Source organism: Cygnus olor, chromosome 5, assembly GCF_009769625.2.
Source record: "Cygnus olor isolate bCygOlo1 chromosome 5, bCygOlo1.pri.v2, whole genome shotgun sequence".
Lineage (NCBI taxonomy): Eukaryota > Metazoa > Chordata > Aves > Anseriformes > Anatidae > Cygnus > Cygnus olor.
Genome location: NC_049173.1, coordinates 28,010,161 through 28,035,785, shown reverse-complemented (window position 1 = coordinate 28,035,785; position 25,625 = coordinate 28,010,161). Strand labels below are relative to the sequence as shown.

Here is a 25,625-nt window from a genome sequence, read left to right as displayed (position 1 = left end):
AATAAATGAAAAACTGGATTTTGAAGTATTACCAAAAGCTTGAATGTGGAGTGCAAATCCATATACCAAGGTTAGCTTATGAGGGCATAATTTCTTCTTAGCTGTTCTGTGTCGTCTTTTAATGCGCTGCTGCTCAGGTGTGGTTACCCTGAGCTGGCTGACTCTTTGATAGAGGTGTGTGCAAGGAAAATGATAGAGGGCTGCATGTGTTCAGAAGAACTTTGCGTGTTTCATACTTCTGGCTGAAGTCTGGAAAAGCTTGCAAAGTTTAGATGGTATCTTCAGAAATCTGCTACATTTTGTTCCCGGTGCTTCTGGGGAACTTGTGTAAACTGGAAATACATCCTGTTTCTTCCTTTGTCAGGTGTGCAGCTATCCATTTTATGAAAACAGGATAAATTCCTGGACAGTCCCCTCTTATGAATACACATTTAGAAGTGAATTATTTTCCTGAAGTTTTAAGGATATTTTGGAATTGATGCCTGTTTTTTATTCCTGTTTTATAGTCTCACCTTCTGGAAAGTTAAGGCAATGATGGTAAAGATAAGGGAAGAATAATCGTGCAAGAAGCTAATCAGAAAAGTTACTACCTGTTTTAAAGCACTAGCAAAAATAAAGCTATTGAAATGAAAGATAACTGTTCCTTTTCTAAAGTGAAAAACAATGAGGAGACTGATGGTGCTGCCCATATGCGGGTGTGTACGTGTTTATGTAACGTGGGAAAAATTTTGTACCAAACTAAGAATAGTGGTTAAATGTTTGTCCTCTTAGTTGCATCCTAGTCATGATGCAATTCTCAGCAAGATGTACTATAATTACACAGGGAAGTTGCTATTTGCATAGTGGAACACAATGTATTTTCCTTAGTTTCCAATATTTTCTAGAACAGAATGTCAAAAGAGAAAGGTTCACATACTGTACTGGAGCGTTTGTCAGGTGCGTATAACGCACCTTCAAAATGCAGAAGTAGCTCAAGGTGCAGGATGAATATATTTATTTGCTTTCACCTCCCTAATAAGAGACCTACAAAAGTACTGAAATACTTCAGGTAATGTGTATCACTTGCATGTCAAACTTTATCTGTGTTCATTTATCTGTGCTTTAGAGAGAGACTCATGCTTTCACTCCCACCTTGGGCTTCTCAAATATCCACTAATTCCTCTGGAGTTCTCCTTCCCCTCTTCTGTTATTGCAAAGTGTTTCTCTCTCTCTGGTCGCTTGCCTGCCCGTGTATCGTAACAGTAATGCTTCTATTTGAGGGCCTTTTCCTAGTCATAAAGCATTTTTCATCAAACATTTAAAAAAAAGTGGCTTTGCCACGTTTGTGGTAATGCTATTTCTCTGTAGTGAAGTAGGAATCATTGTATTTGACATTATCACTCATTTATCCTAGTCTCTGTACTTAGGAACAAAGTCCTGAAAGCAAGTGTTTAGATAACGTATGTAAAATGAGGCATCCAACAAGTAGTTTATAGTAATTTCTTTTTTTGTGGGGTGGGGCAGTGGAACTGGGGTGGAGACAGATTTAGTGAAGTTCATACAGAATAGTCTTGGGATACACAGTAGTTTACTGTCCTTAACTTTGGTCCTGTACCTTAAATGCTCCTTCTTGTACCTTCTTGCTCCTTAAATGTACCTTCTGCTCCTGAGAGCAGGCACGGCTCATTTTCTTATTGCATTACTAAAACATGACAAATGACAATCTTGTCTAACCAGAACAGCCAAGCTCTTCTGTCAGCCATTGCTTTCCTTTGCTTCCTAGTAAATAAACATCAATTCAAGAGCTGTAAGGGATTGTGAGGGGAAAAAGGTGTAAATCTAGCTATAGAACAAATTGTAGGCAAATTGAAGATTTTTGGGCAAGACTGCACAGCTTTATATACAGCACAGCTGTTAAAGAATTCATCTGTGCTTAATGGTGTTATTTTTAAGCCCACTTTTTTTTTCCTCTCCATGCTTGGCTTAATATAATTTTGAAATTCGGGGGTCATCTGATGCGTGTTCTATCATTTCTCTTCTTTTTCCTTGATCAGATGAAATTTGGGTTCATAGGAGCTTCCTTTATTTTATGGTGTTTCTTTCTCGATATAATCCATGCTTACCTCTTAACCAAGGTTTACAGCAGTGCAAGCACATGCCACCATAATAAAATGTGTCCTAATAATGTGTCCTCTGTGATAATTCAGCCATAATTCAGAAGGCAATCTGTCATAAGTAGACCTTTTTGTGACCTCTGTAAGTTTCCAGGAGGATTTTTTTTCTTTTTAGATTACTTTCAAATATTCTGATCCAGAAAAGGATACTTCTGATAGTTTGCAGTAATTCAAGTAATTGAGTGCTTTATTATTTTTGGGTGGAGAAATGATTACTTTCCTTATATTTTATTTTTTTGGACGTTCTTTCTTTTACTACCAGCATGATTTTGCTCAGTGGCTAGCTTGACTTGATTTTGGAGAAATGTTGTTCAAAACCAACAAATGTGATACAAAAGCGACAATCCTATGTGTACCATTTTTAATCCACCAGTTCCGCATTGAACCAGTGAGCTTCCAGCATGTGGTAGTGCTGTGCTTCAACATTGGGCGGGGGAAGAAGAAAAAAAAAAAAAAAAGCTAATCTTAGTGTGCTATCCCACTGCTTCTTGTCCAGACCTGTCCTGAATTTCTATGAGGGGCTTGATCGCAAGGTCATCAGATCACATGGGGTTTCGTAAAGTGCTTGAGGTTTTATACCTGCCGAGTGTGAGGTTCAGATCAAATGGGTAAGTGAATGCACTTAAGCCAATTGATCAGAAAGTAAAAGCATGAAAACTGACTCTATTTTTGTAACAAGCTTTACAAAAATTACGGGCAGGTTATCTCGGCTAGGCAGCATGGTGTGGCCACGCCTCTGTAGGTGGACTTTGCAGGTACAGGGGAGCTCTCGGGCAGGCAGACCTGGCGGGCACAGCCAAGATCCCAGAGCACTGTGTGAGCACATCTTGTGTGCAGCACCTTGACTGTAATGAAGCATCAAGAGTTGCCCTGTAAAGCTTCATTTTTTTTTTCCAGAGAACTTACAAATCTCTCTTTTTGCATGCCAAGAAAGAGCTGATAACTTTTCTGAGTGTCTGAAAAAGCTTAATCAGCAATCCGTTCGGTTTGAATCCTCAAAGGGAAGAATGTCCCTGCCTCTGCTCTCCAGATTGTTTGAAATGCAGCCTTGTCACTTCAGCAGAGGTGAGTCTGTGCTGAGCTACTCATTACAGCAGCCCTGTGTCCATCCAGGAGGCACGTGGGTGCACACACACCAACCCAACAGGTCCGGCTTCGAAGCTGGGAAGCAGCCTCTCCTCGGGGCTGAGCAACGCCAGCAGCACTTGCACAGCTGGGCTGCTGCTGGAAAGCTTTCATTTGTTTTCTAAATCTGAACTATTTCAGGTTTTAAGTCGGGCGGTTCACGGTGTGGTTTGTGTGCCAGAAGCTGTTGCCGGCCTCCCGTGGCTCTGGTCTGTGCTGGGTGTTAGGAAATCCAATTGCAGTGTTTGTGTGTCTTGAATCGTATGTGGAACGCAAACGTGCGCTGGTGTGGGTGTGAACCAAGTCAGTTTGGTGACTTCTGGGTTTTGTGGCCCGGCTCTTTAGAAGTAGTAGCTAAGGGATTATTTTGTAAGTGCCAGGAATTACAATGAATAGTTTCCCGTGTTTAATCTTACATAATGTAGGCTGTGTGCTTCATATTTTATAATGCATGCCTGGAGAAAAACCTCCTAGAATAAATTTCACGCTTATTTCCTGAATTGTTTTTCCCCCTATGCTGTCATCTAAATGTGACATTACCAGATAAAATCATTTGCTGTGCTGAAAAGAGGCCATTCTTAGCACCAAGATGGAGAGAAACTTGTATTTCCTTTGCGGCTCTCCGTCTGTCTGGGAAAACTTTGCAATTTCACTCCCAGCATCTCCCCTTTTTCCTTCTATGCCTTTCCCACCCAAGCACAGATAGTCCTGACCAATAACCATGCTCACACAGATAGCCTCCTTTCCTGTGCTGATTGCAACTTTTACTCCTTAGTCTAGAGTTTCGTGCCAATTTGCAATTAGGGTTTTGTTTTCCATGCCATATTTACGTAAGTCCGTGAAAACAGTAGTTGTGTTGTAACACTTACAGGGAGACTTCTGTGTATGTGTAGCAAGTAGGTCTGAATATGTTAAACAATCCCCAGGGAGAATTTGTTAGCCAAGTTTTAGAAGTTTTGCCTCTTTATATGAAGCTGGAGGTCCAGCATATCTGGGGGAGGGAAGGAGAAGAACAGGAGTCTTTCATTTTAGCTTTGCTGTATCAAATGCATATTGCGCTAATGCTTCCCTGGAGTACAGCCTATTCAAACTTCAAAATCAGGGAAAGAAAATAGAAGGAAGAGTAAAATCCAGGATGAAATTCTCACTTCTTATCTATTATAAGGAAGCAACAGTGGCTACTGTGGCATAACTTGAGCATCTCATGCTTTACAGTGTGCTGTGAGCCCCCCATGAAGCCTGCCTGCAGGTACTCTGTTTGACACGATTTTTGCCTCTGACTCTGCGAGTTGTGCGTGTCAAAAAGCATCTTTTTGGGCACTCGTAATGATAAATGCATTAGCTTCCCAGCTCCAGTGGCATATCTCCACTTTTTTGTGTTTTCTTCTCTCCTCCTTCCCCTCTGAAAGAAAAGGTTTTCATCCTCAGATACAGACTTTGCCCTGTTCCTTGAGCCTCAGTGTCACCTGGAGCTATCGCTAGGCTTTTGCCTAGCAAATTTCATCTCTTTGGAAGACAGTTTTGCAAGGTTTGAGCTGCCAATTTGCAAGTATTTTCCAGCTTATTGTTCCTCTATTGAGTCATGCCAAGCATACTGCTTTGCAAACTAGTAAGAGGAAAGCTCTGCCTCGTGAGGCCCCATCATTGCGGTGTTTGCTGTTTTGGAATGAACTGCTTAACAAAGGTGTAGGGGCTGCCTCATCTGTCCCTGAAATGGGGTGCTGTGCAGTGGGGTACCTCAGCTCAGCACAGAAAGCAAAGAACACTTTCTGTTGAAAGCAGGGAAACTTTAAGCAGAATGCAGTAATCTTGGGACTTGCGCAGGGTTTGGGTTATTCACTTTTTAAAACAAATTATTGTTATAGCAGTGCTAAGTGTTCAGCGATGCTCCATGCTAAGGCCTGAACTTGCTGCGTGTCCCCAGCTCCATGACAATTCACTGACTCGGAGTCCCCTTGCTACAGACGTGCCTGGAAGAGCTGCTCAGGAAACTAGTGTCCTGACTGCAGGTTTTGCAGAGTGGCCTCTGTCACTTGGGGCAGGCTAACTCAGGAGGGCTGACTGGACTGCAGGTGATAAAAATCCGCTCTGCCCTCTATTTCACATCACTTCAGTGGGGAGTCTGAGTGCAAGCATCCTCGCTTCATAGCTCTTGGGTACTTGTTCAGTGCAGGCAGAGTTTAATATCTCCTGCTGAGCTGCTATTAATGCTGCTTCCTTCAACACTTTCATGTTCTTCACATCTCATCTTTGTACACTTCTTGATGAACCTGGGTTAACTTGACATTTGAGGGGATTTCAGAACAATAGATGTGCCTACACATGCCAGAAATACAATACCTTTGGGATCACGATTTCTCTGTTTGGTGCATACAGCAGCATTTACTTTCCTTTTTCTTCTCTCTCTTTTTAATAGAGTCATACTTCTGTTGATCCGAACCCTCCATTCTTCTCATTTTGTGCATCCTTTCCAAAATGCCATCATATAAACTTGTAGGAGTTCCTGGTGAAGCTTTACTGATACTTTGAGGTATTTGGTGTTCTTGCTGTGACTGACTGCTTGTTTCTTAGGTTATCGATAAGGTGAGAATATCGTGTACCATTTTTCTTCTCCGCCTGTTGCTGGAAAAAACCTACAGCACTGATGAGGCCGAAGGTTTTTTTTTGCAGGATGATGGTCACTGACCTGTCATGTTACCAGAACTTTCAATAAAGCACCAGATGTAGGCATCTTGTCGCTTATAAATGTGCTTCTCTTAAGCTCACTCTTTTATGCACGAACTTTCTGACACGTGTGTCGTCATTGCTGATAAGGCTTTTATCACAGCACTCTGTGTGGTCCGGAAGAGCAATTTCTCATGCTATCATCTCAAGAGTGGAGCTGAAGGCATACCCTTGAAATCTTTTTATTTTCCCCTCTGCTATGACCACCTCCAAACCACTTTTTGAAACTGAGTCGACTGATTTCAGTCTGTCTTCTGTCCAAAAATCCGTGTCTTTGCCGCCTATACAGAGCAGAGCTGCTTGTGCCATCTTTGCTGCTGTGGGAGGATTGCAGAATGGAGAGCAGATGTGATCGTGGTTTAAATATTGCTTAGCTGGAGGATAAAGTGTTTTCATGGCTAATATTGAGTGGTTCCAGAGGACTGGGGATGCACTGTGAGGTAAGTGGAAAGGGTGCTTGGCCAGGTAGTGGCAGGGGCACTGAAGTTGAACAGAAGGCTAATTAGCTAGCAAAACTGAAATGTTGTATGTCAGGCAGGGATACACAATAAATTGCGGTTTAATTTAAAACAGAACTTTACAGTCTGATGTTACAAGGCCTCATTTCTTACATGTAGATGCTGAGTACTTTAATCAAAATAATGGCTGCGATTTTTTTTGCCCCTGACATTGTTTGCTTGTCTGGGTTGATACAACTTGCTTTCTTTGCCAAACCTCTGGATGCTAGCACGCGGCCCTGCGGTGGCTGCTTTACACTTAATTTTTATGGAAGCCTAAAAGAGGCAAATAAATATATAATTGTGCAACAGCTGCTTATAAAATCGTTATATATACAAAGCATTATTCATAAAATTTCTAAATACCATTCCTTGACTTGGTTTAAGCTTTAACAAGAAGTTTGAGTGGCATTGACCACAAAGCTTTTTCTCTCTATCCTGTCCTTATAGTGTTAGGATTGGTGTAGAATACTTTCCAGGCGTGTGCAATAAGCGTATGTATTGTGTAAATGGTGGGGAATGGGGTCTGCTCTTCCTACCAAATTGCGTTGTGCCATTGATTCCCCAGGGTGGGTGGTGATGGTGCTATTCTGCTGCAGCTAAAGCAGCTGCAGGTCCACTCACAGGTACTTGCAGTAGGGTTTCCTTGATGACTTCAGTACGTGGCCCCATGATCTTTCAAGCCCAGCAAGGATGTGTAAGAAGCACTTTGCTGCTGTTGAAACCCACTTGTTTCTAAGGTTGGACCCAGCAGTCGCTATGTGCAGGGGTGTTGAGGAAGCAAGTGAGAAAGAAGCTAGTGATAGCTGTAAATAGCCTGACTATCGGGTAGCTCTAAGACACACCCTTGAGGAAATGCAGATATGCTCCCTTCAGAATATGCATGCATGGAGATCATACCAGTGGTTGTGTTCAAATAAATGCATTGCTTTTAGATAGAGTACTCCTCTTTCTGGCTGCAGCAGCTTTCAAGTAAACCCGTCTGTGTCTGCACATATGCTCTAAATCCTTTTAAAATGTGAGAATCCACACTGCACGTGTTTTAAATTACTGTGTGTTGATGCCCTATAAATAAAGCATACGTGCTTAAGTTGTGCTTCCTATAATAAACTTGTTTCAGTTTTATTGTTTTGGAGCACTTAAAGTTGACTTTGAGATACTGAATTGTCCCACAACTTGCATAAAATCTAGTGATGCAGGTGAAGCAGCATGCAGTTGATCCCAAAAGGGGCTGCTGCTTGAAAGGAGGGATCCTGAGAGGTGGAGGAAGGACTATAGAATGGGTGCAGCGGCGCTGTACTGGTGAGCAGAGCAAAGTAAGTGTTGGCTTGATGCAGGAGCTAACAGAGCAGAGAAGTGGGTCACTTATCTAGGTCAAAGTGACAAGATTAACAGCTTTAAAAACTTACTTTCAGCCAATCTATTGGTCCCGATGGCAAAGCATCAGTCCCTAAACTTGGGCCCCCATGCGAGGTCATTGAAGCTCCGTTTTTGGAGAGATGTGCAGCCCTCAGAGTCACAGGGAGGCCAGCTTTCCTAACAACCGTACACCGCAGAGCTGTGTTTATTTTGGTTTGACCCCTGGATTTTTCGTGAATTTACTTTGGATAGACAGAATTTCATTAGAACTTAAGCTGCTTTATGTCCCAGGCTTGTTGTTTTTAGGGTGTTTTTTTAACAAACAAAATTCTCTCTGTGCAGATCTCACTGGTGAACAAACAGAAAGAGGGCAACTTCCCTCTTGGCAGGTGTCCTTCCTGGGTTTGCCAGGACTGCTGCCCAACAGTGGGGCCGTGACAAGTCGGTGTTACTGGGGGAGAAGCCTGAGTGGGCACTGGATTTTTTGGAGATTGGGTAATCTTCTGTACAAGGCACAGGACTGCAGAGTTGGAAAGCTGAGCTCTGTTCTCCGTTCAGCTGCGGGCTTCCTGTGTGCTATCAGTGAAGTCATTAGGACCCCGTCTTAAATGGGTTACTTGGAGGGTGGGAATAAAAATACCTCCTGCTTCACAGGGAGGTGTGGAGGCCTGGCCGTGTGACTTGCAGACAGCAGCACGTCAATGAGAAATACTGCTGCCTGCGTGGGTGCTTTGGGACAGAGTAGCACATATTTCTCCAAGTTGCATCATGTGGCTGTAGTTTCTTGGGTTTGTGCAGAGCAGCCACACTCCTGTCTGCCCTCAGCGAGTGAGGGAGGTGCTGGCAGTGGTAGTGGTGGTGTTTGTGCTGGGTTTAACAGAGAGGACTCTCAGCCTTCTGTTTATGGAGGTGCCAGTTTAGCACACGGACAGGAGAGCTTGGCCGTGTTCCCTTGGGGAACAGTGCTGTCCCGTGCAGCTGGTGTTGTGGGTGTACACAGAGTGGCAAAGCCATGGCGTGTTCGCCAAGACATCCCAGGTTGGTCTTGGGCATGTCAGAATGAGCAGCACCCTCAGGGCTTCTTGTTCTAGGCGGCATCACACCACGTCTGTTGTGTTTTTGTCACAATTTGGCTCTAAATGCTGCGTTGGCCAGCAGTGGGCACAGCTGCCTTCTAGAAAAGTCTGTGCTGGGTGGCGTGGCCGAGGAGCTGGCCGCGTGGCACCCTTCGAGTCTTTGTGCCTGCAGGTGAGGCGGTTTCGTGGTGCGAAGGCAATGTTGTGTGGTGACAGACCTCGAGTTCGGGGACCCCGCTTCCTCACGGGCTGGCACCAAGCACCTGCCTCTCACCCCCGACCTTCACAGCCAGGTGCCTCGTGCTGGCTGCACTTAGACCCCTCCGCAGCTGATCCCCCTACAGCGGGGCTCCCCGCCCGCTCTCGAGCCCCTTCGGCCGGCGTGGAGCCGAGCCAGGCGGGCGGCCGGTCCCTTCCGCCCCACCGCCGCCCCCTCAGCCCCGGGCTGGGCCAGGCCGGGCCGGGCGGAGGAGCCGCGGTGCCGCCCGCCCCCGGCCGCCCATTGGCGGCTCCTGGGCGGGGGCCGGGCCGGGCCGGGCCCGGGGCGGAGAGCGGCGGAGAGGCCGAGCCGAGCCGAGCCGAGCCGAGCCGTGCCGTGCCGTGCCCCGCCGCCGGACCATGGTCGGGGATCACTGTAGCCTCCCCGGCGAACGGCCCGTCCGAGCCCCGAGCCCCAAGGCCGGGCTGAGCTGCAAGATGGTCCTGCAGGCGGTGGGCAAGGTGCTGCGGTAAGGAGAGGGCTGGGGAGAGCCGGAGCTGGGGGCCGGGGGGGCCGGAGCCCGTCCTGCTGCTTCCCTGTGGCTCAGGGCTGGCCGGGGAATGCAGCGCCGCGACCCCAGGGAGCCTCGTCCCTGCCCCGGCTTGATTTTGGTCGTCCCCGTTCCCTGCTGCTAAATGTTTGTCAGCAGGAGCACTAGCCCTTCCCCTGGGGCTCGCAGCTCTCCTTGCCCCAAAAGAGTAGGGGAGCCGGTTATTGAGGCCGAGAGGAGGAGGGCACCATCCTCATCTCAAGGCGGCTGGGCGAGAGCCGCTCGGAGCTGCTCCTGACGTAACTCGCGCTTCTTTCCCTGTAGAAAACATCACTTTAAGGAATTCAGGTTTCTTTCTCAGCTTTTAACGAGTTTAACATCCCTCCTTTATGTATTTTTTTTTTGGGGGGTGGCACCATTCAATACGGTGTTACGCAGCTGGCCATATCATAAAACCCCTTGGCCAGCAGCTTGCTATTCATGCCATGAACCTTTTGAAGTTTTTGGTAGCTGCTCTGCTGGCATCGCTCCCAGATGTAAATAGATGGGTGCCTCTGCAGGGAAGTGGTGCCAAACCTTTTGTTCAGCATCCGTGGCCGTCTATCTGTAAGTATAGGTAACTTCCTGCGGCTTAGCAGGGAAACATCGCTTTGATTTGTTCAGTGTGCATTTTTTCAAATGTATAACAAAAGCTCTTCCTGTCTCCTCCAACTGGAGTACATGCAGAAATTGTGCTGAATTTATTTGCTTTTTTCCCCCAAGGTTTCTTTTCTATGTATGCTATAAAACTTGTGAAAGCAGGAAAAAGTTGCTGTTGTACGTGACATATTTTGGCCTCGGGAATTAATAGCAAACCTTCGTCTTGCTGAAGCTGTTACTAGATGGTAGTGATTAGTATTTTGGAGTATTGTTTACTTTCATGTCTTTTCATTCTGGATTATCTCCATTTAGGGAGTTCTCTAGAGTTAGAAATGTGAACTCACAAAAACTTACTTTAGATGCCAGACTGTTTCTCTTATTTTTCTTCTAGAATATACTTCAGCTGCCTCATCTGACCTCGTGTGTATTGCTTAATTTTGCTTTTCTTTAGTTTTTGTTCTGTAAAATAAAAACTCATCATATTTTGCAAAGAGCTCAGACAGCATAAGAGTGCAGGTACTGGCTAGGAGCCCAGGTAAATACTGAGTCTAATCAAAGCTTCCTTATTGCAGAAGTCAGGTGCTTAAGAAAGGGGGAGCCTAGAGATGGTAAAAGAAAACAAGTGGGACCTGGCTCAGGAAAGCTGTGGAGGGATTTCTCTGAAGGCAGACATCCACAGCTGAGCTTTGTGCACTTTGTTTCTGGTAGAGAAAAGCAGGGAGCTTGAAGACGTGGCTGAATGCAGAGCTGCATTGCCAGCCTGGTAGAGTGTGAGTAGTGTGCACTTGTTGGTGTGGATGTTGTAGCCGTGAAGTCAGATTAATCTTGCACTTAATGTAGTGGCTGACCGTCTACTCCAGAGTAAGTGAAGGATAACGTGTATCAAGTACTGCTTCTAAGCCTGCCCTCCTGGAGCACTGAGTCTCTTGTAGTCTATGCAGACGGTGAATGAATGCTAAACTTTGGATGAAGCGATTTTTCTTCTGTTGATCAGGGCTTCGGGTGGCTTGGGGATGATGTTAAAGGGCATCTTGCTTGTGCATAGCCTGTATTTTAGTCTTGTTTCATGGGTGAAACCGTGAACCTTCACCACTCCTTGCCCCTCCTCCACAGGCCACCAAGCACTTGTAGAACTTCACAGTGGACAAGGGATAGAGTGCCTGTCTTTTTCCCTAACTTGTCCTATATTTCTGTCTCTTTAGGGGTTTAATGGTTGTGACTTATAAAGCTCACTTGTTCCAGTGAGATGCTTAGCCAGGATGACTTTCCTCCATGGCAAACCCATTGCACAGTAATTGAGTTGTGTGTGCCTGTAAGTAAGTTCTCTGGAAACGTTCGACATCCCTGTTGCTTTCACTAGCTGGTGGTGTAGGTCCAGGCCCTCCTAGCTGCTGATGCCAAATCATGCATGTGTCGCACACAGGGAGTAACAGTTGCCAAAGGAGAAATTGGCACTGGGAGGAAGCAAGGAGGGAAACAAAGGGATTCACGAGAAGCAGCAGCAGACTTGAGCACCTGGGAAGTGTTGAAAAGAGTGTGGGGAAAGACGACTGAACCAGAAAGGGCAAAAAATGTAACAAAAGCAACAGATGTGCTCTCAGCCTTTCTAATTAATTTTTTATGAAAGCTACTGTTAGGTTTAATACTCTTTTAAATTATTAGTGATTCAACTATGAAGAACTCTGGAGATGTTAGTATCTTTCATCACATGGGCTAGAAAACTGTATTTAACTTTTAAGGGATGGGACCGAGACTACACGCTTCTAATGATTTAAAGAAATTAAAATACCATTAGAAAAGTGTCATCTCCCCTTTTAAATTAATAGCATAGCTGAGATGAAGTTGTGTGTGTTCCTCAGCCCAGTGCTTAATTAGGGCTTTCGTTTCACTTCAGATGTTTTTGAAATATGTTGATCTCATTTTTTCCCTCTCCTGTAATGAATTATATGTAATTATTCACCCTATGGTTGGGGAGGAAGAAAAAACATGACAAAATGGATGCAATTGTTCTGTTTTTTGTTTTCTGCAAGTTGGTGGTTCTAGAGAGGCGGAAGGGGTAAAGTGAAAAAGAACAATGAAAAAAAAAAAAAGAATATTATTCTATTTTAAAAAACTAATTGTTCCAGCTTTTTGTGAAGTGGCTGATTATTGTTAGCTTCCTTGCAGTGGTGTGCTTTTTACTGGCTTCGAACAGCAGAAGTGGAAGGAAAACTCAAAATTCAGCTATGTGGGAAATCTTCCCTTTTTCGTCCCTGGCTGTGTGCACTCAACTCCTCAGACCTGTGTGCTTGTGACATGTGGACATGGTTTTCACTGCCCATGTCTGAGCTTGGGTCCTGGTTCAGATGCTCAAGTGCAGCTCAGAACTTCAGCGTTTGTGCTGTGGCACTGCAGGTCCTGCACGAATGATTTTCAGAAAATACTCACCGTGCAGCTTCATTGTCAGTGCTCATCCCTTTAAGCTTCCAGTGGAACCTAGTCCCTGTGGGATAGCTGACTAACAGTCGGTGATACGGTGTCATGGAAGAGCAATGATGAGGGCTGCAGAGTTGTGATGTCATGGTCTAGTGACTTCTGATGAAGTACAGTACATTTTACATGTATACATAGTCCAGGACGAGTGTGGGAATAGGTAACTTAAACTCCTTCTCACGAGAGAGCTTCCCTTCTTAGAGCAATGTGCAGGGATTGATTGGGAAACCAAACCAGAATCAAGGCACCCTTCCTGTGTAGATGTGCCTATTGTGGGCAGCACTAATTAAGTGGAATTTTTACAGTCACTTTTCAAGAATTTGTCTTCAGTGGTAGTGTGGTAAGATTGCTTCTATCACAGATAAGTGGACATGTTTGTGTTGGTATCCTGGATGGTGCTGTCTGTTGTTACATCCAGCACTTTGAAATTAAACAAACAAACAAAAAAACTAAGTGTTAAGCATGTTCACGAAACAGGACACATGTGGACAGAAACAGAGCGGGTTTGCTGTGGCTGCCTCTTTTCCACTGGCTTGCATGGCCCAGGACAGCTGCGGCTGGTTGTCAGTGACACTTAGGTGTATCGGCAGGGCTGAGGCAAATATTTAAAAAATAAATCCTGTTTTATCCTTTTTTAGGTTGAAATGTCTTCCAACAGTTTAGTCTGGCCTACACTATTAACAAGTAATTAGTGAGGGCCATGTTTAGTGTTATTAATCTGATTAATGCACAAATCTGAGCAGGGTAGGGAGTAGAGAGGGAGGGGAAGGCAGCGTGCAGGGAAGGGGCTCACAGGCAAAACTATTCAGAACCACATCAGCTATTTTTATCCTGTTCTTGTCCTTTCTCCCTCCCACAACTTTCCATTGTACCAAAATAGTTCAAAATGTTTATGGTTCAGGGCAACTGACATCAGAAACTGACTTGCTGTGCCTCACCGAATATTTCTGTAGCAGGAGATGGCTTCCTGTCAGTGGCAGCCACTGGGCTCGCGCTGAGCGGCTCAGAAAGGGCAAAAGAGCATCTCGTGCTCTAGCAAAGCGTGGCTAGGCACTAGGGGCCTTGTGGCAGCTCTGCTGTGTACAGGAAAGCACAGACGGGCTTTTGGAGATGGTTCTTTGACCCAAGTGTCCTGTCATGGTGACAGAGCAGGTCCTGATGAAGGTAGGCCCCGCGGCCTCACCAGGCCCTTCAGAGGGCCTGTCCCTCAGCGCCATGCACAGGTAGCGAAGTTGCTGCGAAATTCGTGATGTTGTGCTTGAAAATCTGCCCCACTACAAGCCGTAGGTACCTCTATAGAAGGCATGTAACAGCCTCATCTCCTTCTGGAGTTTGGGACTTGAAGCTGTGTCCTGGGAGGAGGCTGTGTCTCATTAAACCTGTGAGCCAGGCACTCCTCCATTTCTTTGGAATCATTGTCACTGGTGTTTACTGCAGGAGTGTCACAATCCCGGTGTGTTTATGAAGCTTGGTAAGCCATGTACAGTGTACTAGCTTAATGAAGAAGCCAGTCTTTGTTCATTCAGAGGTATTTTACAACATCGAGCTGTATTTTGGTTGTGTGTTCTACATCCGGTGAACAGATAGCCAGAGGGAGATGGCTGCTGAAATTCCTCTGTGTGTTGAAATAACCCTCTAAGGTGTCTCCAGAGCTAGTATAAGTTAGTGGAGCCTATTAACACTGAAGCTAGGCTGTTTGAACTTGTCTGAAAATGTTTATTTTCCAAGTTCATTTCTGTTTAGTGCTTCTATACTTGTTTCAATAACAGAAGTGTAGGAGACGACGGGGATTGGTTATAGCAGATGCTCCCCGGGTGAAAGGAACATTGTAGATGTCTCTAATTCCTTTTAATTTAAAAAAAAAAAAAAAAGAAAAGAATTGTCAGTGAGTGCAGCTGGCTGTGCTCAGAAAGACAGGTAGTGACAGAACATAACTCTTAAAACAGCTTAATACACACACAAAAAAAATATCCCATCATGCCATGCAAAGCTGATAGAATTAATGAAGAAAGGTACCTTGGGCTTCTTCATGGTAACCTCAATGCCAGAAAAGATGTTACGTGTCCTTCGTTGCTCCTCTCACATTAGCCACTTACCCAAATTTGCTGTTCAGGCCAATGTGGCCATGTATCCCAGATTCAGAACAGCAGAGGCTTACAGGGACATATGCTGACAATCAGCAGGATGCATTTGGCAAGACAGGAGAAAGGAAATTTGTGCTGAACTAGGTCTTCCTGACTCCTCATTATACAAAGTCCTCGGTTACAACGTGACTGCCTTTTTTTATTTTCTTCAGAACTGACCTGCTTAGGGAAAAGATAGGGTCTTGACCATCTTTATGGGACAGAGGGGAAATTGCATTGTCTCAATTGAAATACTTATTTTTCTGTTGTTTTTCAACATGCAAAACCTGTCTTGTTACGTCATTCAAATGCATCAAAATGAGTGGTTTTTTCCACATCTTATTTAGCAGGTGAGCTAACTGTATCTGTTAACTGACTTGAGTTACAAGCTTTCTGAAAGGGATTCATATTGATTTTTGAAGTAGGGATTTAAGTGTCGAGACTGGATCATCCAGCGATGATATTTAGCTGCTCTCTTGAGAGAGACTTCCTCCTTTGTAGGAGATCATCTTTCATTTCTTTGCGGTGAGATGGCTAACGCAGCTGTGCACCAGTAGGCATGGCTACATCCCTGTGAAACCACTGTGATCTGCCCCTTGCTGCCAGGAACTGAAACGGGGCTTCTCAGGCAAGCACACAGCCTTGTTTGAAAAGGATTAGTCATGACCACCCCTTGTTTTGAGGTGTGATGCTGGGTTAGAAAAGCTGCTGTAAAGCATTACTTCACATTGTGTTTTGAGCAAGAAGCTTAAATACTAGTCTCTGCTTGTGTGAAGTGATTAATTGTAAGTCCCTGTGAGCAGCTAAAGGTATTGCTTGCCATTTGCACGTGCAGCCAAGGGAACAAAACTAATTCAGCACACAACCGTTCATCTAATTCTAATATTTGGTTTGGAAAATTACTAGTCTTCCTTAACCAATTCCTTGCCTGTGCTTTCAGTGTTTAATTAAAAGAATAAGCAAGCAAGCTCTTGAAGGTAATGCTACAAGTTTGAATGCATCTATATTCTTGTGTTTTTTTCTGGTTGCTAATGGATCAGTATGTGTCTACACAAAACTGCTTCTTCTGAAGCTTTTCAGTCTCCCTTGGAGTATCCTGAAAAGTAATAAATTAGAGTCAGGAATCACTACTGTCTCATAAGCTAATTAACAGTGGTTGATCTAACTGTACCAGTAATTAAACTATTATCCACCCTACTATTTTTTCAATCATTCATTCAAATATAATTTTCTTTGACCCATAATTCTGTAGAGTTTATATTTTAAATAGATTAGTCTTCCTCTGCTGTACATAAAGCAAAATTTTGATCTTCTAGGAACTATTGAAAGGACTATAGTATTGATGACAAAACTGAACAGACAGCATTGCATCATTTTTCTGCAAAGCAGTTTAAAAATTAACTAATGGTTAGATTAGTGAATGCTTTGTACATATTATTTGTTAATGAAAGCTATCCAATTATGATAATGCTTTAATTCCTTTTACCTTCAACTCTCTCCTACCTTGTGAGAGGAGACAGTTTGTATCTTCTGTGATTATTTTTTTTTAATAAGACAATTCATATTAAGACTGAAAGATACTGTTTTTATTGCAAAATCTCATCAGAGGTATGCGAGGAGAGGTGGGATTTCCCTGAACTAACTTTAATTTACATCTAAAGCAAAAATAGTAAGAAAAAAAATCAATAATAGGTTTTTTTGTTTTTTTTTTTTGCAAAGCTACCATTGAGTGACCATGACTGTGGTAACTTCTAGCAATTAAATGTTCTTTCTAATAAAAATGCTGTAGTTCACTTCAAACGTAAGAGATGAGTTTGTCAAGCTTGACAAACAGTGGATCTGAATTTCACGTGGGGCTTCTTCACATTGGTATTTCTGTGCCAAACCTGTTCAATAACTAATGACTCTGTAGGTAAATGAACTCTCAGCTGTGTGCCAGTACAAATGCTTTGCAAATAAGTTCATGGGTGCAGGAATGCAAAATTGCTTGTGAATCCTGAAGACAACCTATAATTTTTTCCCTGCTCTATATCAACAGACTTTGTATTGTTTACCTAAGATCCTACACAAAGACTAAGATATTTGAAATAATAGTTAGGTTGCCAGCTGTGTTTCTATGTATGCTCTCACCTGTGGTGCACTAGTGCTCTTCTGGCCTAGTAAATCCTTTTACAGTTTTTTAGATGTGAAACGCTGTTTATCTGAAGGATTCAGCTGCTGAAATCCTGCCCACTGCGTGATTACATAGAGATGATGTTTTCAAAGGTGGAACTGTATATGTAAGGAAGTAGCAAAACAGAGGGAAGAACTTGTTTTCACTCTTCCCAACCAAAGTAGTCAACATAGCCTTCCAATGCAAGTCACGTTTTATGCCTCAATAATCACAACTTGCCCTGTCCTGCCGGAAGTAAAAAGACAGCCCTTCAGTGTTCCTCGCCTCTGGGACTGTGCTCAGCTGCCAGCTGACATGTTGCACCACGTTGAAATGGATTTATCTGTGGAGAGCACTGACTGGGAGCAAGTATTCCCATTAACTGTTTGGGGACTGCATCACGCAGCCTGTATTGCTGCCCTTCGTACTGCACACAGTAGTTACAAAACATATTGTAAAACACTTTTGTACTTGTAAGAGTTCAGAATTATTTCAGATTATAAGTACATTAGACATTACTGTGCTTTGCAGGACAGGGTAGGTGGTGAGCTAGGCTCGCACCTCTAACATACCTCCTTTGTAGGTTTTATTTAGACTGTGGTGGTACCTAAAGCTAGTTAGCACTGGTAGGTGAGTATTTTTGTGGGAAAAGGGCAGAGGGGAAAGTAAAACCATACAAAGACAAACCTGTCTGCACCCTGGTGCTCTGAGCAGAGTAGGCTGTCTGCAGTTGTGTGTCTTGGGCTGTATAGCGAGAAGTCTGCGTGCTAAAGCCAGGTTGCCATGGTGAAATAATTCCTAGCTATTAAAGCACGGTTTTACCCTGAAAAGCAACTCTGTGCAAGCTTCATTGTGAAATCCCACGTTTACGAGGCTGTGAGGTTTCCAAATCAAATTTGCTCAGTTTGGAAATAAAAAGATAGCTTTGCAATCTGCCAGCTCTACAAACTGCCTTTGGCTTGGAAGATAACAAGCAGCGTCTTCAGTGGCTCCTGTGCGCTGGTGGTGAACTCCCTCCCTGCAAAGGTGTACCCAAGTGTACTGCATGTGCTTTCCTGGAAAGATAGCAGGGCTGCCTCGGAATGGCTGGGAGGAGTGGCTGCTGCCAGAACTTGAATTTAACCATAATGCAGAAGTCAAAATAGCTCTTATTTAAGTGTATTCCAGTGGAAGATTGTAGGAGAGAAAGTAACAACAAAAAAAACCTGCCTAAGTTAATAGACATGTCTGAAAGCACACAGGTAATAGATATGTTAATTAAGTTTCCACAGTTTTACTTCAGTACGTCTTACATCCTGCAAGTTGAAAGAAAATGTAAAACCTTGAGAGGTACGGATTTTTTCGTTGTTGTTGATAATTGGGTTGGTTTTACTTTTTCCTTGTTCTCACAAACAGTTGTGCTAGCCTCCAGAATTCCAAATCATGTTGAATAAAACACAACAACAAAGCTGGTAGACCTATATTTGCCTTCTCCATAGTGTAAAAGGGTAAAAGCCACCCTAAAACTTGCTTGTGTTCAAATCTTGGTGCACATCACTTGTTCTTGTGGTTCCTTCTCACAGCTCCTGCTGTGAGAGCTTTCCCCTCTGCAGCATACAGCCTCTGAACGGCAGTAGGCTCTGGATCTCAGCTCTTCTCTGCTCTGAGCTTGGCGCTCCTCCTTCCCCCGTGTGTTTTAATTGAAGAACTTCAAGCCATGCTATGGATCTCTGCCTTGGACTGAGATGTTTTCCAGTATACAGAAAAAGCTATTAATCTCCACTGACTTTAAAAGGGTTTGAGAGAACCAATTCACATGTAAACATTTACATACGGAGCTATCTGTTTGGTGAGATGAGTCCTGTTCCTGCTGTCCAGCTGCAGTACAGGGTATATTTAGCACGCCCCTCGGAGCAGGGCAAGGAAGTGTTTGTGTTGCTATAACACAAATGGTGTTTTCCTCTAAGGGAGGCGAGGATACGGGAGCATCCTTATCTTGGGGCTGACAGCTTTGGAGCGTGCGCCTGGGAACTAAAATGAGCTGCATGTTAACGAGACAAACCCCAGAGCCCAGCACTCCGGCCCCTGTTCTCAGCTGGAAAGCTTGTGAAAGGGCCAGGTGGAGATGCTGCTGGAGAGAGTCACGGCAGCAGAGCCTCTCGTCCCTTCGTGCCCCGTGCTGGGCTCTGCTCAGGGCAGGAGGCATCGCATGGGGCAGAGCACCCCGAGCGCCACCTTCTCCAGCAGCCCTTTGCTCCCTCCCGCTCAGGTTTTGCTTTGCCTTCAGAGCTCGCCCACAGCTGGAGAGCTAAAAACACCACCACAACGAGAAGAAACACCACCCCAAGCCTGTCATACGCTTGGGCCTCTGGCACCTCTGACGCAGTGTTGTGCTCTGTAGCTTGTTCTGAGCGCTGGGTAAATTAATTGTTGCAACACTCTGACTCTGTGACCTACTGCATCTCTTACCACAGCCCTGATCTCGCTCCATGTAGAGCTCTTGAGAATAAACATTAGGAAAGATGTGTCCTTTTACTTTCCTAATCCTCAGATTACCAAGAACCCAGCCCGTGCTAAGTCTCTTGGGAAAAGGACCTTGCTGAGTTTTCCCGTTGGCAACCTCCTGGTTTGGCTACGTGGGGGCTTTTTGGCACGGAGGTAGAACAACAGTTCAAAAGGAAGAACAGGGTGGTTGCTTGGGTAGGATAATTTTCTGCGTTCCTGCTGGTGAGTGGTTCCTTCTAACTCACGTCACGAGTAAATACCCTGCTCTTCTGCCACGTCTCGCTGGGGCTCTGCCCTCTCCCTTGCTGCCTGGGGGGGCCATGACCAACACAAGCAGTGCCCACCCCAAGGCCCCCGTGGAGACAGTGGGGAGGTCAGAGGCACCCTCTCCTGGTCGGGGAGGAGTTCTGGCAGGTACACAGGGAGAAGAAAGGAAGCCCTAGTGCAGCGTGCATTACCACAAGAATGCACGCTGCGCATTTTTGCAGCATTAGCTGAGCCCTTCGCAAGCCCGGCCTTGCCTCCATAGCCGTTCTTCCCAGAGCTGTGCTCTGAAGAAAAGGGGGGGTCCTGCGGCCACCAGCACCTCCCAGGGAGTTGGTGGCTTTCAGAAGGCAAATGACATGTAGCTGCCACCGCAGGGGGGGGCAGGCACGAAGCTTGCAGGGGCTGGACAGGCAGAGGAGAGAGAGGTGTTGGGTGGTGGGAGACCCGGGAAAGGGAAGGGAAGCCGGAGGCACAGCGTGGGCAGGTGCCCCGTGTTCCCCTCGCTTTGCCAGCAGCACCAGCTGGAGCTCGGTTTGGCCCCGCAGAAGTGTTTTGGGCTTTGTGCTGAGAAGCAGCATTATGAAATAAGGTTATGGCACTTGTTGTCCTTAACATGCCTGCCATGCCTTGGCACCGGCTGCGCAGCGCAGCATCCGGAGGCCGAGCAAAGATTCCCTTTTAAGGCAAAGAGCCACTCTGAGAATCCAGGAGAAAAAGTTTCCCTGGCATGGAGGGTACATTCTTCTTTCCTCCTCCCCTTAAGTAAACTATTAGTAACTTTGAAAAACAGAACAAAAATGAAGGAGCAGGGCCAGGAATGCTGCCCAAGACATTTTATTCGGCGCGGCCCCCTTAGAGCTGCGCCGTAACCTGGCCCTGGAACTGACCCAGGGCAGGAGCTGGGAGGAACGGAGCTGGGGTCCCGGGGTCTGTCGGAGACCTGGGGCGAGAGGAAACGAGAGCGGAGATGGTCTGGGAGTGCACAGTCTCCTTCCCATCCCCAGGCCCTGGAGAAACAGTCTGACCACAGCAATCCGTGAGCAATTGTCTTGCAGGATGCAGTGGGTTTGGGCTTGCGTCCTAATACCTTGCAGTCTCCCTTCCCCTGCTAACGGTCTTTTCTTTCCCAGCCCTGAATGCGTGCATGGACGTCCAGGATTCGTGGTCTGGGTGTGCTGTCACGTGGCATTTTCAGCTGAAGGCTTAGTACTGGTCTTGGTTAAAACAGGACCTGTGACTGCAGAAAACTCTCCACAGGGATACTAAATCTGTATGGTTTTAAAGGAAGTCCCTCACTTTCAACTTCAGTGAAGTTCAAACAAGGCTTTTAATTCCATCTTTCGTGCCTGCTGTACAGACAAACAAAGGCACTGAGTTCCCAGAAGGTGACTTTAAGGTGACTGCGGCCTTTAAGCCACCAGTCCTTGCGCCTCTCAGAGGGCAAAAGACTGCGGACTGCTGTGGGAGGTGGGGTGGCTGGGGTAGGAAAACAGTATTTGAGAGTTTGTGGCTGGTGTGACCTGCTGCTTCGCTGCTCGTGCTGGGAGGTTGTTGCTGGGAATGACATTTTAGCTCATAAAACTGTTTCCTTCCTGCCATGAATAGGTTCTGGCGTCCCATACTTGCGCAGAGCGTTTCTGACCAGAATTTAACTGATAACTTCTTTCCGGTAAAGTGCTGTGGAAAAAATAGAAGATAAGCAAAGCTGGGAGCAGTTAGCCTGCTTTTCCTTGCAAAGCTGCAGCCTTCAGGATGGCTGAGAGCTTTGTTTCTTTCCTTTCTGCAAAGGGGGAGTCCGTTAGAGGGAAAGAGCATGAGGATTCAGAGTTTTTACTTTCAGATATTTTGTTTGCTCTCCTGTTCCACGCACTGCCTGTGATTCCTTACCCCGAGAAGGGAAGGGGAGAGAAACTGCAGTGAAAATCTCCAGCATGCTTTTAATTTTGAATTACAACCCCCTATTCACTGCAAGATGTAAAAACGTGAAAGTGGTCATAAGGATTGGCCTAAGAGACACCGTTAAAATGTTGGCTCGCTGCCTCAATAATTCTGCGTTGGCTTGTGTTTTAAGAAGCTAACCCCCATCCTCAGATTACCAAGAAAGTAGGTTTTGCCAAGAGTACTTTGTAATACTTCATCTGTGGAGGATATTTTAAAACATGGTATTTCAGAAAGAAAGGAAAAAATTACAGGATGAAAATCAAAGGCAGAGATAGTTTGATACATGCAGTAATGTGGTAGTCTGGAGGAACACCTGGGCGAGGTGTGATACGGTGTCACTGATGGAGACTGTCATTCTCAGAAGGCTGTTTCCCATGACAATGTTTTGGTCAGGAATGCAACAATTCAACCCTAAAATTTCCCTGCTTGTGAGCCATATAAATTGTAAAGCATAAGCTAGATACTTGAAAATAGCCCACTAAAGCCTTAGGTATATTTTCTTTATATTTTGTAACATTCTGTGGGCATCTTGTTTTTGATCTTCCTTAAAACAGACTTTTCCTTTTGTGCTGCTTCTGTAGGCATTGCTATGAACTTCAGGCTCTCACCCTCCTCTCACCAGCACTGAATACATCAGCTAGATCGTCACACCTGAGAAATGTTCTTTTCTAAATTTTCTGGTGATTCCTGGAATTATACCAGTTAACCTTGGGTAATAAATAATAGCAGTTATTAAAAAATATTAACCACAAAGTAAGCATCTTTGTGTTGCAAGGTTCATAATCTGTGGTAATTTTTATCCCTGCAGACTTGAGGTGCCTTGTGAGTTTTGAAGTTTGCAAGCAGGGAGAAATTCGCCACTTAAGGCCTGCTGGTCTTGCTCTGTTGATTTTCAAAGAGAAACCAGCATCGTTGGGACCTGGCTGGGACCTGAAACTGGTGCAGGATCCACAGGGCACAAAGTTTTGCCTACAGCTCTGGTTCCTTGCCATTATGTTTTTTGGTAGGATATATATATATATATATAAAATATATATATATATATATATTACTTTACACTTTTAAAGTCACTTCAAAGTGACTTTAAAGTCTTTCTAAAGTCACTCTCCCGTATGGTGTTTGTCTCTGGAAACAAACAAACAAAATAACCTTGGATTTGCCACATTAAAAAGAAGAAAGACACTGGTGACTTGTATTTTAAAAAGAAAAACTAAATGGCCGTTCACCCCAGGGTGTAGAGAGTTGGGTGTGAAAGGTGTAGGAGATGGTGACTGAAGCCTCATGGTTTGACCCTGAGAAGGCTGCAGTTTTCGAACTGGTGTCAGAAACTGCCCAGCTTGCTGGAGACAGCAAGATAGGGTTAGAGCAGTGCTGGGCAGCTGGTTCCCTCTGGGAAAAAGGAATCCTGAATTGGTAAAGATCTTAAAATGCACGATCAGTTTAGTGAAGTTTGGCATTTCATAAACCACGGGCGTCCCATCTGTGATCAAACTTGTAATAAATGCGTCTCACATACCAAAACCATGGATGCCTGGTACAATTCCAAAGCGATGTGAACCAAATCAGGTTAAGGAGCATGTCCGCGCTGTGGACGCTGTGTCCCTGACACATCTTCAGCTAAATCAGATTGCTTCCCGTGTGCTTCTTTTGAAACAAACCGTATCAGTTGAAATGGAAGCACGTCCTTAGTGTTTGTACAATGAATAAACTTTGAACCTTACAGCCAGTTTCTGGTATGAAAGGGGAATAATACTTTCCTCCTATGGTTTTAAAACTAAATACCTGGATGGTGCTTTGAAGATGCTCCAGAGAAGGTTTTTAGACCAAGAAACTACTGGGCATCTGATCAAGAAGGAAATGAGAGAGAGAGATTAGAGGAGAATCTTGATTAACTGAGACAGGCTAACAGAGCAACCTGGGAAATTGGCATTTGTGCTTGATCTTAACGAGGCAGTTAGTCCAGGAAAAAGATCATTGTGGCGCAGCGGGCCTGTTACTCGGTGGTGTTGTCTTACACGTCTCTTTCTCCAGTGAGATCCAGGCAAGCTTCCAGCCGCTGTGTTTTCTCAGGTGAACATGAGGCTGAGTACAGGACGCAGCAGGAGCAGCAAGGAACGTTCTCTCTGGCTGGAGCCAGTTCGTGTAACCTGCTGTTAAGACGCTTCACGTGAGCAACCTCTCTTGTGCCATCTCCCATCCCTTCTCCCTCTCTGAAACTTCTTCCTGGGTGTGACTTGGCCTGTGGCATCATACTCAACCGAGTGCCTAACACCAACCACACACAAACCTATCTCCTGGGACTTATCTGAAGGATTAGTTTGTACTCTGGTTTACCTGTCAATGAAAGCTGCTCAGTGCTGTCTCCATAGTTTCCCTAAAGATGTCTCTTTCCTTAATTAGTAGCCAAGCACTGATAGGCAGGCTTTGGGCTAACCTTGGCAGACCTCCACCATGGTGCTGCATAGCAGTTCTTCCTCCAGCTGCTTTGGAGTTGCATTGATCTGACAAATAAGTGCTAAGATACATTGAACAGAATTATCTCTCTCTCTTTTTAAGAAAAACACAGATAAACAGGAATCAGGACTTCTGTTGGCTTCAGTAATGTTTTGAAAGATACTGCCCTTTTTGTGGTCTTGCATGACATTTAGTTACGTTTTCCAGTAAATAATCTGTAGGTGATGGATTGTGGTGTTTCCTGGACAGAACAGTAGGTCTCCACAGCTCTTGACGCTTTTCCTTTCCCTGAAAGCAGGCTGAACGAGCTGGTTTCGAACATGCTGCTTTATGCTCGCTGCTGTAGTCTTCGCTTACAAGGGAGTTCTGGGACACCTCAGAAACGGCAACACAATTTTTCATATTTGTGTGCTTCAAAATGAAAAACTGAGGAAGGCCTCTTGCATGTAAACACGGCAGCACGAAGGGAATAACGGATGGTTCTCTTTGCACACTGCGAGTTGGCTCCACGTAGGTGGTGTTTTCTTACAGGCTTTTGAAACAACAGGAGTTTGGAGGGAGGGGAGAGCAGAAGCAAGGAAGCAGACTTCTGAGCTTTATGCTTTCTGGTACTTCTGTTAATTGTGAACGTCTGAGCCTTGGTTTATCTGGAACACAGAGCTGTTACTTGTTGACTCTTCATCATACAGAATCGTGTTTCTTGAACTGTTTTCTCTGTACTGCTGTATGCTCCAGCTTTGTAAGTCTATAAAGAAAATGCTTTAGTATCGACCACTATTGACAGTTTCTAACCTAAACCTACGGTTTTGCAACCCAGGCTGAGCATGATTAAATTAATACTACAAAGTCTGATTTTACAACCAGAGTCGTGCCTGAGGGAAGATGTGTGGTCCAATTTAAAACCTGGCGATGTTAAGACTGGAATTTATTTTGTTTGTACTTAAAACATTTGAGCCATGTAATATCCCAAGCAGGTCATGAAGATCTGCTGGTAGAAACAATTTTCTGGGGTCTTGTGTTAGTCCTCAGCAGCTGCAAAAGGTTAAAAAGAAGTTTGTGCTGCAGATGATACTCGGACATTCAGGTTTCAGTGGTGTGAGTAAAACCCCCTGGGTATCGGTGACACTTGTGATTAGGGGCCTCATTGCAGGCTCAGTGATGGTATTCACGAGTCCGGCTCTTTCTTAAACCCAGGCAGAGCCTTGGGAAGATATTGTTTGAGGCGATCCAGTTCCAGACTGAGGCAGTTGTGGAAAGCCTTGCAGCCTGTTGAGAAGTGCCTGCATGTACTAATGTGTGGGAATGAGTTGGTTTTGTAAAAGGACCACGTATAATCAGCACATTTGTGAACTCTATCTAGCGTTGAATGTTTGTTGGGTTTCTTGGGGAGAAGATGCTGAAGGGAAGGAC

At 44.9% G+C, this 25,625-nt stretch overlaps 1 protein-coding gene across 7 annotated transcripts in view; it reads left to right on the top strand.

The window, feature by feature from the left end:
• The window catches only part of MOB2 (MOB kinase activator 2), a 112,042-nt gene that overhangs the window by 72,542 nt on the left and 13,875 nt on the right, over positions 1–25,625 (top strand). The window contains exon 1 of one of the 7 annotated variants that reach the window (XM_040559854.1): positions 969–1,048. The exons of 4 other annotated variants lie outside the window; for them this stretch is intronic. In XM_040559854.1, coding sequence (XP_040415788.1) covers positions 984–1,048 — 65 coding nt within the window. In that variant the 5' untranslated portion in view covers positions 969–983. Of the gene's footprint in view, positions 1–968; positions 1,049–9,467; positions 10,290–25,625 lie in introns of those variants that run through there. 2 more of the 7 variants (XM_040559855.1, XM_040559857.1) reach the window with 2 other exon arrangements.